This window comes from Lemur catta, chromosome 2 (genome assembly GCF_020740605.2).
Source record: "Lemur catta isolate mLemCat1 chromosome 2, mLemCat1.pri, whole genome shotgun sequence".
In the NCBI taxonomy this organism is placed as follows: domain Eukaryota; kingdom Metazoa; phylum Chordata; class Mammalia; order Primates; family Lemuridae; genus Lemur; species Lemur catta.
In genome coordinates this window covers 1,435,190-1,450,613 of record NC_059129.1, presented here as the reverse complement: position 1 = coordinate 1,450,613, position 15,424 = coordinate 1,435,190, and the positions used below count along the sequence as shown (strand labels likewise).

The window sequence follows — 15,424 nt, the reverse complement described above, 5'->3', positions numbered from 1 at the left end:
TCAGCCTAGCTCGCAGCAACCTCAGACTCCTCGGCTTAAGCAATCCTACTGCCTCAGCCTCCCAAGTAGCTGGGACTACAGGCATGCGCCACCGTGCCCGGCTAATTTTTTCTATATAGATTTTTAGTTGGCCAGATAATTTCTTTCTATTTTTAGTAGAGATGGGGTCTCGCTCTTGCTCAGGCTGGTCTCGAACTCCTGACCTCGAGCGATCCACCCGCCTCGGCCTCCCAGAGTGCTAGGATTACAGGCGTGAGGTCAAAATTGGGCCTGTATGGTTTTGTTTGACATAGTAAAAGATACCAAATTCTTATTCTGTAACTACTATATTTCTACTTTTAAAAAGGTAGTTTAAAATTTGAGAGGCCTTATATAACCGTTTGCCAATCATGATGAGAGCTAATGACCCTGTCCCCAGGAAAGTGCTGACTCACACATAGAATTTTGCATGAAATGTTGTGTTTATGGACCCCAAATTCATGAGGCCCAGGCTGAGGCTCTTAGGGATTTTGCTCGTTGCCATCTCTGGCTTATGCTAGACGTGGGAAGACGAGGAGGAGCAGAGGGAAGTCTTAGAATTAGATCACTCCCTGAAGGCACTTCTGTAACCTTATCCTAGGAGATGAAATATTTAATTATCATAGATGTTGCTTAATTCACCTTGAGACAGTAACAGTTGAATTTAGCATGAAATAATTTATGCTGCAAGCCACTGTAAGTTGCGTGAAAGAGGATCTTTGCTATTGCTTTGGTGGAGGATATTTAATATATCTCCTACTGATAGCAGTCACTGATAGAAAAAGATATTACTGGATCAGTATTTGTCATCTTTTGCCTACAGGAAGGGATAAACTTGAAGTTGTATTATTTATAATGCTAAAGTAAAGTCATTATTGTTACTTTGAAAACATTTTGCAGATAATGCCATTTCAGGAAACTTCAGGGAGCACAGAAGTGTTCAGTGAGCTGTGAGGCAGATTTGCTAGAATGTATTTCAGTCCCTGCCCAGCCCTGAAATGGGAACAAGAGCAATGGGGCCTATACTGTTTTTAGGCTACTCAAGGGTAGCTAACTTATGTGGGGATTTTTTTTTTCTTGATAAATGGTCATATCAAATTAATCACAAGAGTGGTCCTTAATCCTTTTACTGTGGAAACTTTTATAATTAAATTTACTCAGAAGCAAAAAAGAGTTACTGTATCTTTATTAAATGCTAATTACTCCCATGAAAACCTTATGGGTGGAAATTGATTAAATATTTTAGAGTAAAACTATAATCATGTTTTTTTAAAGCTTTTCTTATTTTTCTTAAAAATGATGCTCTATCAAACATCACATGTACCATATAAATATATACAACTATTATGTACCCATAGGAATTAAAAATAAAATTTTTAAAAAAGATTCCTCTAAGATTAAGAAAAATAAAAATGACTGATAGGTTATTGATTTTAGTTTTGTGACTTTATTTTTTGTGTGAATTTTCTTAAACTTTTTCTCCAAGTGTAATATGTAGAGAGAACAGTAAACCAAGTCTAGGAGGGCAGCTTTGTGCATGACCACCACGTGAACATGCCCCGTGGCCTCCTCCCAACTGGTGATGAAGGTCAGGCCCGCAAGGCCCCCCCTTGCCCTCCAAAGGCAAACGTGACTCTCACGTCTAACACCCTGGATACCTCAGGTAGTTTAGCCTGTCTTGAGATTTGTAAGATGAATCACAGCACGATTGCTCACTGTTGGGCCTGCGTTCTCTTAGTCACCAGGATGTTAGTGTTAGTGAGAGTGGTCCACATGCATCCCTTTTCACTGAGGGGCACCCACCCTCATGGCAATACCCTACAATTTATTTCTCTGTTTTGCTGATTCTCATTTTGCCCATTACAGAATTTCTGCTTTCCTTTTCAATTGTGGCTGTAGAGGACCCTGTGTCTGTTTTCTGTTGCACGTGCATCTAGGACTAGGATTGCTGTGCATTTTCACCTTTAGACGGTTCTGCCTCGTGCTCTTCCAGAGTGTCTGTGCCAGTTTACATTTCCCCCAGGCACACTGGAGAGTTTCAGTGTCTTCACATTCTCCCAATACCTGTGTTATTAGTCTTTTAAATGGTAGGTGTTTAGTGAAATTTTACTCTTGTATAATTTGCATGTACCTGATGAATTATGAGGCCAATGAGTTTATTGGCCATTTTGATATTTTTGTTTGTGAAGTACTTTTTAAAGTCTCTTCCCCATTTAAAAAATTGTGTCACTCTCTTATTGTTTTTTAAGAATTCTTCAGATATTCTGGATGAGTTCTTTGTCTCATCGTAGACTGCTAGCATCTCCCACTCTGTGGCTTGCCTTTTCACTTTCTTAATGGTAGTTTTTCTTTTTTTTCTTTTTTTTGAAACAGAGTGTCACTTTGTTGCCGAGGCTACAGTGAGTGCCGTGGCGACAGCAACCTCAAACTCCTGGGCTTAAGCAATCCTACTGCCTCAGCCTCCCGAGTAGCTGGGACTACAGGCATGCGCCACCATGCCCGGCTAATTTTTTGTATATATATTTTTAGTTGTCCAGATACTTTATTTCTATTTTTTTAGTAGAGACGGGGTCTCGCTCAGGCTGGTCTCGAACTCCTGACCTCAAGCAATCCACCCGCCTCGGCCTCCCAGAGGGCTAGGATTACAGGCGTGAGCCACTGCGCCCGGCCTTAATGGTAGTTTTTGAAGACTTCATTTTAATGAAGACAAATTTCTCATTCATTTTTGGTTTATTTTTTTCCATTCACATAATGTTTTAGTTAGAAAATATAATAACTTTTCTACTACTTAAGCTACTATATGTTCTCATTTGAACTTACAGCTTTTTTATTTGGATATAATCCTTTGTAGTTCTCATAGCACTGTAATACTTCTTTTTATTTTTAGTAAATACAATAGTTGATGTCTATACAGTTGAACAATTAAAGGCAAAAGCTTTGAAGAATGAAGGAAAAGCTGATCCTTTCTATGGAATTCTTTATGCTTACATTTCCACACTGAACATTGATGATGAAACTACAAAAGTAGTTCGAAATAGATGGTAAGGAGCCATGTTACTTTTAGCAAATTCATTTTTGTAAGAAACAACTATTATTAATAAATGTTAAGCTCTATAGAAGTTAAAGCTGTTCTTTGATATAACAGTGATTGTATATTTGAGAGAAATTTATAAATAAATAAACCATAACTGAGAAGTTTCCAAGGCAAACTATTTAGATTCAAAGATTATAATGTCTTTTAAAGTAAGATATAATCTACTGTATTTCTGCAATCCTGCAATATAAAGATATAATACTGCCAGAAACTTTTAACTCGGAAGACAAATTTGTCTTATAATTTAGTAGAAAACTATTTTGATTGCCATGTCCTATAACAATGTAATGACAGCATTTGAAAAAAATTATTCTCAAGCCAGGCTTGGGGCTGTGTGCCCGTAGTCCCAGCTACTGGGGAGGCTGAGGCAGGAGGGTCACTTGAGCCCAGGAGTTCAAGGCCAGCCTGGACAACGTGGTGAGAACCTGTTTCTCAAAAAAAAAAGAAATTTTTTTTTTTTGAGACAGAGTCTGGCTCTGTTGCCCGGGCTAGAGTGCCGTGGCGTCAGCCTAGCTCACTGCAACCTCAAACTCCTGGGCTCAAGCAATCCTGCCTCAGCCTCCCGAGTAGCTGGGACTACAGGCATGTGCCACCATGCCTGGCTCATTTTTTCTATGTATATTTTTAGTTGTCCAGCTGATTTCTTTCTATTTTTAGTAGAGACAGGGTCTCACTCTTGCTCAGGCTGGTCTCGAACTGCTGACCTCGAGCTATCCTCTCACCTCGGCCTCCCAGAGTGCTAGCATTACAGGCATGAGCCACCGTGCCTGGCCAAAAAAAAAATTTTTTTTCAAATGCAAAATGCATATGACTTCTAACCTCTTCTAGATCAAAGTTAGTATTTACTTGCATAGAAAGTAAACCCCAGTAGATTTAATAATCTTAGCCAAAAGGTGCTGGGCAAGAAATGTCTAAAATATTATCATGAAAGTCTTCCTGTGGATTTCTGTAATTGAAATTTTTATTGAAATAATTGCAGATTCACATGGAGTTTTAAAAAATAGTACAGAGAGATCTCTTGGATCCTCTGCCCTGCCCCCTGCTGGTGCCATTTGCAGGCTGCAGTGTCATGTCACAGCCAGGGTACTGATGCTCCCTCAGTCCACGGGTCTTAGTCAGATTTCCTCAGGTTTACGTGCAGTCACTTGTGTGCACACTCTATAATTTTATCACATTTGTAGGTTTGTATAGCTACCACCACAGTCAAGATATTGACCTCTAGATTCTTAAAACATTTTATGATGTGGTATTAAAGTTGACAAAAAACTAATGTGGAGGCTGCTGTGTAGGGCATATGTTTATTTTTTGAAAAATATTTTTCAAAACTGTTAAAAAATATTTTCCCTTATTTTTCATACATATTTAATATTGATATCTGAGGAAAAGCATCTAAAATTTACTAAAATAATGATCTACATTTTATCCCTAAATTACAGATATTTGTTAATTTTTCTTATCCTCTAAGAGGTGTATAAATTACTGGCAAGCTGGGAAGTATATCTTACATATCTTGCAATTCCTTTCATTACTTCACATGCTGCCAGTGTATGGTGCTAAGTGGATAACTGGATAAGTGTGTGAATAAATGAACAAGCAAATAAAAAAGTGATCTGTAGCTAGACAAGAAACTACTATCTTCAGATAATTTCCTCTATTTGAGAAATTTGAATTAGTCTCCCTGTTAAAAAATGCTTAAGTAAGTCCTGCTTCAGAAATATGGAATTGCATGAAATTACCAGTTACCGAGAGGAGAATATGTAACTAGCAGTATTAATAGAATTTGGATGTGAACATGACCAGCCTTGTAAGGTTCTCTATACATGTACAGAAGACCCTGTACAGGACCATTGAGTGAGCAGTTAGGGAACCCACCCTTTTGGAGCACAAGACCTTCCTGCCCTCAGAGCTGCCTCAGGGAGATTAGAATAGCAAGGACTTGCTGTGACAGAACATAGGTCAGTGCTGAGCACACTATGGCACCGCGTTCCAAGGCAGGGAGGGATGTGGGCTGGGGTGCCAGAAAGGAAGGCCCCTGCAGGGAAATGAGACTGGCTTGGACCTTGAGGGCTGGGCAGGAGCCCCAATAGCGTGGAAGGAAGGAGCGAGGACAGGGAGAAGACTGGTGACCGAGATTCAGTTAGATCACAAACACTGGGCATGAAAACATCTGTGTAGAAAACACACCGTGTTGTTTCTTAGGTGTGTCTTACTCCCCGCACAGCACTGAGCACTCAGTAAGTATTCTGCATGCTGATTTAGAGTTTTAAGTGATCATTCTGCAAGAGATCAAATTTGTCACTCAGGGCCATTACCTCCTATCATTGTTTTTGTTTCTTTTCAGTTCCAGCTGTGGTTATATTGTAAATGAAGCATCCAACACGTGTACAACTTGCAACAAAGATTTCTCAGAATTTAAGTCTGTTTTTCTCAGCTTTGACATGCTAATTGACCTTACTGATCACACAGGTACCCTTTATTCCTGTAGTCTCACAGGAAGCGTTGCTGAGGAGACATTGGGCTGCACGGTAAATAGCAAAAAGGAAGAAATGTTCAGAAATATTTCCAAATTGAATGTTCTTCCCCCAAAATATAGGTTATTTTGGCAAACATTTGATAGAAGGTAATTCATTAACAGGTATTGGGAAAAAATCTTGATTTAAACACATGGCTTTAATGAATAAATGTTCATATTTTATACCAAAATCCTAGCTAATTACTATTATGAATAATGACTGAGGCCTTTAGCCCAAATGGAGGAATAAACGTGACACTTTATGTGGTCAAGTAACGAGGGGAACAAGGGTAAAACGAGTTGGTCAGTCATGAGGCAGCTCTGCCAGAAGGAGAGTCTGGTGACATTTTACCTACCAGCTGCATAAAGTCATCGCAAGTTTTCTCTGTTTGAACAGTTACAGAACAGAAGCAGATACTTAGAGATTGGCATGTGCATTTGATGATAGGTGCTCTTTTTTATTGTTAAAACCAGCTCATTAAATTTACCATTAAACTTGATTTCCAAAATCTGTTTCCACTTTATTGCGGGGTGTTTTCCTTGCTGAGCTACCTGTTTGGCTTTAGCGAGTCAGTGTAAAGCCTGTCTTGCCTTCTCTATCAAAATGAGCTATAATTGCTGTGAGTAAAAGTCCATTTCCAGTGAGCAAGGGTCAGTTTCATATTGTTGTCAGAATGGGTTATCTATGTGTACTTCAAAAATATTTGTCTAATTTTTTTTTAACCAGGTAGATGAATTTCTTGCAATGACGGATGAACAGAAAACAGCATTGAAGTGGCAATTTCTTTTGGAAAGAAGCAAAATTTATTTAAAAGTTAGTGTATTTTATAGTACTGTGTTATTTTATATATTCAAATAATAAGAAGAACCTAGAATATGACCTAATAAGTTAGGGAATTTATTATCTTTACTAATGCCCAATTCCCAGATGTGAAGAAGGATTTGGCTATCCTAGAAACGATGGAAATAAACTGTTTTTTTCCATATAGTATAAAGAAGCTGCAAATACCATCAAAGAAAGACCAACAGGAAAATATCCATTGATGTTAACTCCAAAGCAAGGCAATGGGTTTTAAAGTCAGAACTAGGCTATCCTTGCCTTCACCTGCCGGCCTGTATGGCATAGCTCTTCACTTAATAAGTATGTGGCCTTCTGGATCCTTGAGTGTGGCCTTTTGACGGCATCCAATAAAGAGATTTGTTTTGTGAAGTTTGGATTCGGTCAAGGGCCTCGTCATGAAGGGGCCTCAAACGGAGGTCCTAGAAATAGTGATGCGTCTACGGGAGACTCCACATCTGCAACCTGTTCAGCTCAGTCAGTGCAGCGCAAGGTTCGTCCCCTCAGGAATCGGACAGTTCTGAAGGTGCCCTCGTCAGTGCCAGGCCACTGGAGCATTCCGCTGAAATGATGCCCAGTTATCTTTATTGCCCAAAGTCTTACACAGTTTTCGTGACATTAGTATATTTTTTTCCTCTCTTAGTCTTTCAAATTAAAGTGGTTGATACGGCCTTCTACTCCACATTAAATAGAATGCTAGTGAAAGTGCTTTATAAATTGTAAAAAAGGATATTATTATTATTATTTTTTATTTTTTATTTTTTTGAGACAGAGTGTCACTTTGTTGCCCGGGCTAGAGTGAGTGCCGTGGCATCAGCCTAGCTCACAGCAACCTCAGACTCCTGGGCTTAAGCGATCCTACTGCCTCAGCCTCCCTAGTAGCTGGGACTACGGGCATGAGCCACCATGCCCGGCTAATTTTTTTGTATATATATTTTTAGTTGGCCAGATAATTTCTTTCTATTTTTAGTAGAGACGGGGTCTCACTCTTGCTCAGGCTGGTCTCGAACTCCTGACCTCGAGCGATCCACCCGCCTCGGCCTCCCAGAGCTAGGATTACAGGTGTGAGCCACCGCGCCTGGCCAGGATATTATTATTAATAAATTACATCATCCCATCCCTGAGGTCTAACAGATTACATCACTGCTGCAGGGTAGGGTCTGTCACAATTGGTAGTTTAAACACACGTTAAGCCATTTTTTTCTACATGTTGGATTTGTAATCCCGACTTTCCTCTCAGAGAAATGTCATGAAAAATGACATAATTTTTATAAAATCACTGACAGAAGCTAGAGCTCTAATTTTTCTACCATATGCTGTGTGAGACTAGAAATCTTTCCATGCTTTTGCAACTTTAATTGAAGTTTATGTTAATATCTGTAAACAAAACTTCCATTGTAGTTCTCTACTTGTGGTTATTGGCTTTCAACTGTATGTACAAGGGGATTTTTATAACCTTCTGTCTTTTTCTTTTTTCCCTGCAGTTTGTTTTATCACACAGAGCAAGGAGTGGATTGAGAATTAGCGTGCTCTCCTGCAAGCTCGCAGATCCTGTTGAGGCAAGCAGGAACTTGTCTGGACAAGGCCATGTTTAAAACCGCCTGTCATGTTAGACCCTGGAAAAGTATAGGAGTTTTAACTTCCTTTAAAATGCAATAGTAGTTAGAAAATTATGGGCAAAATCGTATTTTGTTTAAATGCAGCAAAAATGTTTCTATAAATTATTATGTTTCCTCCTGGAGCTGGTTTGGGAACAAGACTGAAAGCATCTCTCTTACCCGAGCTCACCTCTTGGAAGGCCTTTCTATTGGCTTTGCTATGTGTCCTCCCGAGTTGAAAAACATGCACATGAGTTAATAAACACGTTTAATCTTTCCCACAGATTTGATTTCTTTTTCTTAAACCACTTTATTCTTTGTCTTGGTTCCCTGGAAAAAGAGTAGAACCTCTGCAAACTACTTTCCTAGTTGGTGGTGGCTTATCTGACAGGACACGGGGAGGGGCGCTCTGGCTGGGTGGGAACAGCAGAAGGCCTGGGCAACGTGCAGCTGCTTTGAGCATCCCAGAGCTTCCTATCTACCTCCCGTGGTGACACACAGAGCCACCCAGTGCTTGTGGAGGCTCAGTGACAGCGCTGATGTTGACGAGTCTGAATCAGCCGGGAGGAGACCAACTTCAAGGGGTACCTGAGCAGTGCCTGAGTCTCAGGAACTTTGAAGGGGGAACCTACACCGGACATTAAGACGATAGCTGCCATTGTATCTCAGTTTCTTTGCAGCAGCCTCAGAATGCTCTGCTCCACGCCATTCTGAGTCACTTGCTTCAGGGCACAGGCTCACGTCTGTGAAGACCCACCGCTAGGTCTGTGCTGACCCGCAGCCCGGGAGGCTTGGCCAGCGTTCGTTGGATCTGTCACACGTGGCCCACCACAGGATTGAGGGAAAAAAGGAAAAAGTAAGTATATGAAACTCTCTTATAAAGCTGGTGTTGGGACATAAACTCACCTTGTCAGTGATGTTTTCTCTGGTTTTTACCATGTGCAGCCACGGAGGAGGGTGTCCAGATTGTGGTGACAAACAAGTTAAGGAAGGACTTGACCTAGCTGTGCAAAATGGGCCTGCCGAGGAGCCTCCTTCCGCTCTCCCTGGGGAGAAGTGGGTTTGTTAAGCAAGGGGACAGCAGGGTGGGCAGGCCGGGAAGAGTCAAGAGTGGTGGATGAGTCAGGCAGTGGGGGGGGCGGCAGAGAGAAGTGGGGGCGTGGCTGTGCTGGATTCGTACCCACTGTTGGTATGGTGCCTGCCCCACTGGGCCCGCATCCAGGAGCTCAGGAGACGCCGGCCCAGGGGTTGTGTCAGGGGCTGCCGTGCAGGCCTCCTGCAGCAGGTCCCCAAGCACCAGGGCCTGGCCCCTCGGCCCATGGCCCTCAGCTGCTCTGGCTGCTCCACCACCGGCTTCTACTGCACCACACATGCGCTCTTGCAGCAGGCGCAGAGCCAGCTCCTCTGTGCCCGGCCGTAGTCGGAGCCGTGGCTCAGCCAGCAGAGGGCTCTGAGTTACCTGGTCACAACTTCTCTCAGTGCACTGGCCTCTAACTGTGAAAGCTGGAGGGGCAGCCCTGACTGCGTATTGCATCGGATGACAGGAGCTGCAGGCCAGGTGTCAAGCCCCACTGAATCACAAAGCTAAATTTGCACATTTACAAAATGGAGAATAAAAATTGGTCAGGTATCTGAAATGCAGTTGTAGATTAGCCAGATGCTTATTTCTTTTTTTAAGAACTAAGCATCCCCTCCCCTCACATCAATATACATACACTCCTCGTCAGGTCCCCATTGCCCACTACTCTCCAGGTGCTTCTCCCCTGGTAACTTGACCTACATGTTTTATATTGCTTTACATAAATAGTTTAGCGACTATATGAGCTTTCCTAATCTATTAGTGGTGCATGTCAATACGATATTCCTCTCTTAATTCTGCCTTGGGGAGTTTATTGGCTCAATACTCTGCACATGGCAGAGACATATATATTTCTGTCCATCCATTGCTCATCCTGAGGAATCCTGGGGTTGTTTTTGCTTTTTAAATTTTTTTCTTATAAAGTTTTATGCTGATTGTAGAAAAATAAGGATAACTAAAAAAGGAAAACCCATAATCTCCCATTCTACATTTTTTAAACTGGTAGATAACATATTTTTTCCTATATATATTGTTTTTTGTTTTTTTATTATGGTAAAATATATATGACATAAAATTTGCCATTTTAACCATCTTTAAATGTATAATTCAGTGGTTTACGTACATTCACAATGTTGTGCTGGGCATGGTGGCTCACGCCTATAATCTCAGTGACTCAGGAGGCTGAGGTGGGAGGATCATTTGAGGCCAGGAGTTTGAAACCGGCCTGGGCAACATAGTGAGATTCCCATCTCTACAGATATTAATTAATTAACTTAAAAAAACCAATATTGTGTACCCATTACCATTTATCCATTTCCAGAAATTTTTATATCATCCCGCAGTGAACTCTACACTCATTAGACAGTAACTCCCAATTCTCCCATCCGCTCATCCTCAGGTACCATCTAATCTACGTTCTGTCTCTGTACCTCATTTAAGTGGAATCATGTAACATTTGTCCTTTTGTGTGTGACTTCTTTACTGAGCATGATGTTTTTGAGTTTCCTCCATGTTACATCATGTGTCAGTGCTCTATTCCTCTGATGGCCAAGTAATATCCCATCATGTGTCTATACCACATTTTATTCATCTATTCATCCGCTGACGACGTTTGCTCCATTTGAGGTTCTCCTTTTGTAAATGGGGCTAACAATACCAACTTCTCGTGAGTGCTCAGACTCATGCATTTAGCTTATGATCAATACTAGTTATTGTAAATTTGTTGGGGTTTAGCAATTTTATTGGCCCCCATGTTTGGTAGTATTTTTGTATGAATTCTATTCTGCTTTTATAGTTTGAATTTTTTCTAGTGTATTACACTTATAATTATTTTCCTCTTTTTCTTAAAAATATGAAGGTTTTAGTATATTTGAATTTTATATCTTGAAAAGTAATCTAAAACTGACTTGAAAATAAAGATACTATATCAACATTTAACCAAAGATGTGTCCAATAGTTTTGGTAAAAAAAAAAACCCCGAGTATAAACACATGAAATGATGTTAGCTTCATTATTAAGGAAATGCATATTAAAATGATCATAGCCATGATGCCCAGTGTTGGCTAGGGTGTATGAATAAAGGCATTCTTAAACACTCTTGTCAAGTACAAATTGGTACATTCTTTCTCCTGGACAATTTGGCAAAAAGTATCAGAAATTTACAGTGCAAACCATTTAATCAATTTCATTTCTAAGACTTGGCCTAAGGGAATAAACAGGTGCCAAATGGTGTAGAGTCTGTAGAGGATGTTCCTTGCATCATGGCTTCTCACAGCAAAGCATCTGAAAGCTCCGCAACCTGTAAGGCGATGTTGGGCCCCACCCAGATCCCCTTTACTTGCTGAAGTCCCTTAGCTTCTGTGAGGGTCAGAGAATTACGTGGGGAGGTTATGGGAGGGATGTGGGGGAAGCAGATTCTGGCACTGACAGACTGTGCTCCAGAGCGTCCCCTTGGGATCCCCAGCAGACCGGAGCTGAGACCACTTTCTTTCTTTCTTTTTCCTTTTTTTCTTTTTTTGAGACAGGGTCTCACTCTGTCACCCAGGCTGGAGTGCAGTGGTGTCATCTGGACTCACTGCAACCTCAAACTCCGGGGCTCAAGGGATCCTCCTGCCTCAGCCTCCCAAGTAGCTGGGACTATAGTTGTGGCCACCATGACTGGCTAATTTTTTCTATTTTGGGTGGAGATGGGGTCTCGGTCTTGCTCAGGCTGGTCTCGAACTCCTGAGCTCAAGTAATCCTCCCACCTCAGCCTCCCAGAGTGCTAGGATTACAGGTGCCTGCCCCCACTTTCTTTCTTGGAGTTTGCTCTCTGCCCTTTCTGCTCCCTTCACCTCACTTCTCCTAAGAACATTCCTTTGATAGATGACCTGAACAAGAATCCCCATCATAGGCTGTGCTTCTGAGGTACATGATCTAAGATAAAGCCCTTAAAGCTGATTATGTACACCTATATTCACTGACCTGGAAAGATGTCCATAATGTATAAGAACATATGTTTAAAAAAACACAATAGAAAAATCCATGTCAAGCCTCATATTCTGTATGGACTAATATATTATGGAGTGATTTTCTAAGTATGATAATGGTCTTGTTTCCAAATAGGAGAATGTCCTCATTCTTAGAAGATGCATGCTGAAAGGGCAGTGTTTCTGCAATTACCTTCCCAACGATACAAAATAAGGTTGTATGTGTGGAGAAGAGAGGGGGGTGGAGAAGGGAGAGACACACATAGCAAACACTGACAGTTGTATATAGTAAAGCAAAATCAGGAATTGTAGGAATTGATCTCTCAGTTTTTGATCCTTGCATCTAAAAACTTTATATGCTACACCTGCGATGCTGATGTCAGATATTTGTGACAAAGCTTGTTCCACCGCTGTGGTGAACACCCACCCCATGGGCACCATACTCTGGGTGTTGGCTTGTGCCACCTAGCAGGGCTGCATGTGAAGATGCTCTTACTTTATACCTTTAGCTTGCTTTAATAGTCTGCTAACTCGGTAGAAGTATCTCAGCTGAACTTTGTACCTGCTAGCTAGGCTAAGAATACACTTTCAACATGCACTCACCCTTTGGCCCAACTCTTCCACTTACAGGAACCTCGCCAAGGCAAATAATGGCAAGTGTGCTGATTCTACTAGCAAATAATGAGTGACAATCTCAATGTCCAAAACTGGAGGACTGACTTTAAAATCTTACGCAACCAGTTAAAATACTGCAGAAATGTGTTGGCTGACAAGGAGAAAGATGGTTCAAATATATACAGTGAAAAAACAATTGTATGGTGCAAGCAAGTTCTATTTTAAAAATTATAATTACATCCACGGATTTGGAAGAATGTACACCAAATGCTTGACTTTGGCTGTCTCTGGGTGGATGAAATTTTGGGTGTTTTGTTCTTTTTGTTTATCCCAATTTTCTGACTTGCTTATCCCGGTTTTCATTGTTAAGCAATGAAAAAAAAGGCAACTTTATTAAAAGGTAAAAGTAGTTAAGATAGCATTAGATTTAACAAATCAAATTATGGCATTCCCTCGTAGTCAATTATAATTTAAACCTGGGAATTAAATAATACCTGAAAGTTTGAATCTTCTTATATATCTACTTACAAGATACAATCTGCACTGTGGTTAAGACTTCAGGTTCTGGTTTTGGGACAGCTGTCATGCAACTTTAGCTGGGTTTCCTAGCCTCTAAACCTATGTTTTCCTCTGTAATGGAGATGACAGTAATAATACCAACCTTACAGCTTTGTTGTTGGTTATAAAACACATGGAAATGCAGAATAAATTGTGCCTAGCAGTACTAAGTGCTCAATAAATATTAACTAGTGTTACTAAATTAAATGTTCTAGGCTTTCTTCAAGGGGCCAGCAGGTGATTTCTGTGTACTCTAACAGTAGGAGCCCCTGCCTAAGCCTATAGGTCTCCACCAGGCATTTTGCTACCTATGCAGTGCATCTTGCCTAGCTTTTTTTTCAGAGAAGGGTGCAGGTAAGAGCAAAAGCTCAGTCCAAAGCTATTCTACTTCCTCTTTATCTGTGGTTAGGAGATAGGGGTGCTGATTATTAACTTTGTTAACAGGGCACAATGCTCAGGAGCCCAAAGGTCAAAGACCAAGGTCTGAAGTCCCACAAGGAGAAAGTATCCCTCTTCACCACTATTGGGGGAAAAAAGTACACTTGTAGGCCACAGAAAAGACAGCACATTTATTTGTAAAACAATAACTTCAAAATCATCCCCAGAACTCAGAATTTATGGGCCAGGGCAGACACCCTAAGTAAACAGGTGAAGTCTTCATTGTTCACTTATTAAAGAAAATTTTAAATTAACGTATTATGATTATGTGGAGGAGTCTTTTTCCACATTTCCCTGTAAGAATCACTTGGAGTGCTCTGTAAATACAACTTCCCTCGAGATTAATCCCATTAATTAATTCCGTGGGTCTGGGATGGGCCAGTAATTTGGAAATTTTTATTTTCGCAAATGCCTCCTGATGATTATTAAGTCCAAGAAAACCTGGGAAACACTACTCTGGAACATGACTCTCAGTTTCCTCTGCAGTTTTTAAGTCTTGAACTACTGATCTGTCTAGAATGTCCCACTGAAAACTCTTATCCAGTCAAATTTTTCAAAAGAAAACTAAGTCTTTTGAACATTTGGTTTGATAAAGTCTCTTCGAAAGCATCGCAATTCTTTTATTTTGGCTGTTTTCATTTCTGGCCCAGCCCTTCTAGATCACGTTCTTCTTGAAAGGTCCGTTTTCTGTGAGTTGTGACACTGTAATTTAATTAAATCATTTTTTTAGAATTGGTTTCTTATTAAAAGATCATTACATTCAACCTTTGCTTGCTCCTGTCTTGTTCCTTCTCTCCTGAAACTTGTTAATAAGTGACTCAATATTCTGGCTTTTCCACCTTAAATGTCATACTGAGGACCCCATGTATGCCAGCCTGGATCTCATCGTTTTCTTTAACTGGTCCAACTCCCTTTGGCGACCCAGTCAAGATAACATCTCCTTCTTCCAAGGTCATTATCTTAGAAATATAGCTGATGATGTAGGGGATGGAAAAAATCATGGAGGATGTCTCACCCTCTTGCCTGAGTTCACCGTTGACCTTGAGCCAGAGCTTCAGGTTGTGAGGGTCGGGGATCCTCTCTTTGGGCACGAACGCGCTGACCGGGCACGAGGCCGTAAAGCCCTTGGCCAGGGTCCACGGCAGCCCCTTCTTCTTGCACTCATCCTGCACGTCTCTGGCGGTCATGTCCAGGCACAGCGCGTAGCCGGCCACGTAGTCCATGGCCGCGGCCTCCGGGACGGCGCGGCCGCGCCTGCCCATCACGACGCCCAGCTCCAGCTCGTGGTGCAGGTTGCGGGTGTAGGCGGGCATGAGGATGGGCGAGCCCTCGGGGGCGTAGGCGGTGGACGGCTTCAGGAAGACCACCGGCTCGCTCAGCACCGGGTTGCGCATCTCCTTGGCGTGGTCCGCGTAGTTCCTCCCCACGCACACGATGTTCTTCCCCCACTCCCAGAAGCGGGACAGCTGCCTGGGGGCCGCCATGATCCTGCCGGGTGCCCTGTAGTCACGTGGCCGCCGCCGGGTCGGTCACCTGACACCTACGGCTACCCCGAGGGGACCAACTACATCGGAGCGCTGTCCTCTCAGCGACGGCCCGTCCCGCCGTGCGCTCGGCCTCCTGGGAGCCGCCGTCCGCAGCAGGAGAGGGGCCGAGGCTCGCGGCGTAGCTCCCGGCCGCCGCCCCCAGGCTCGCCCCTCAGGCCG

General features: G+C 42.0%; 2 protein-coding genes across 4 annotated transcripts in view; one reads left to right on the top strand and one right to left on the bottom strand.

The window, feature by feature from the left end:
• Nucleotides 1-8,337, top strand: part of MEIOB (meiosis specific with OB-fold) — a 26,904-nt gene extending 18,567 nt beyond the window's left edge. For both annotated transcript variants that reach the window (XM_045541129.1, XM_045541130.1), the window contains 4 exons: nucleotides 2,906-3,059; nucleotides 5,454-5,637; nucleotides 6,352-6,438; nucleotides 7,947-8,337. In XM_045541129.1, coding sequence (XP_045397085.1) covers nucleotides 2,906-3,059; nucleotides 5,454-5,637; nucleotides 6,352-6,438; nucleotides 7,947-8,057 — 536 coding nt within the window. In that variant the 3' untranslated portion in view covers nucleotides 8,058-8,337. The remainder of the gene's footprint in view (nucleotides 1-2,905; nucleotides 3,060-5,453; nucleotides 5,638-6,351; nucleotides 6,439-7,946) is intronic.
• FAHD1 (fumarylacetoacetate hydrolase domain containing 1) lies at nucleotides 5,586-15,421 on the bottom strand. 2 transcript variants are annotated; one of them, XM_045541132.1, is made up of 3 exons: nucleotides 14,579-15,421; nucleotides 10,796-10,798; nucleotides 5,586-5,630 (listed from the first exon to the last, which is right to left on the bottom strand). In XM_045541132.1, the coding sequence occupies exons 1-3, from the start codon at nucleotides 15,200-15,202 to the stop codon at nucleotides 5,586-5,588; spliced, it is 672 nt and encodes a 223-aa protein (XP_045397088.1). In that variant the 5' UTR covers nucleotides 15,203-15,421. The 2 variants fall into 2 exon arrangements, with proteins under 2 accessions (XP_045397088.1, XP_045397087.1); XM_045541131.1 differs by lacking the exons at nucleotides 5,586-5,630; nucleotides 10,796-10,798 and having other exon boundaries at nucleotides 13,829-15,410.
• Nucleotides 15,422-15,424: the final 3 nt, after the last annotated feature.

Excerpts from the sequence above, each read along its gene's own strand:
- FAHD1 (XM_045541132.1), bottom strand. The coding sequence starts at position 15,202 with ATGGCGGCCCCCAGGCAGCTGTCCCGCTTCTGGGAGTGGGGGAAGAAC.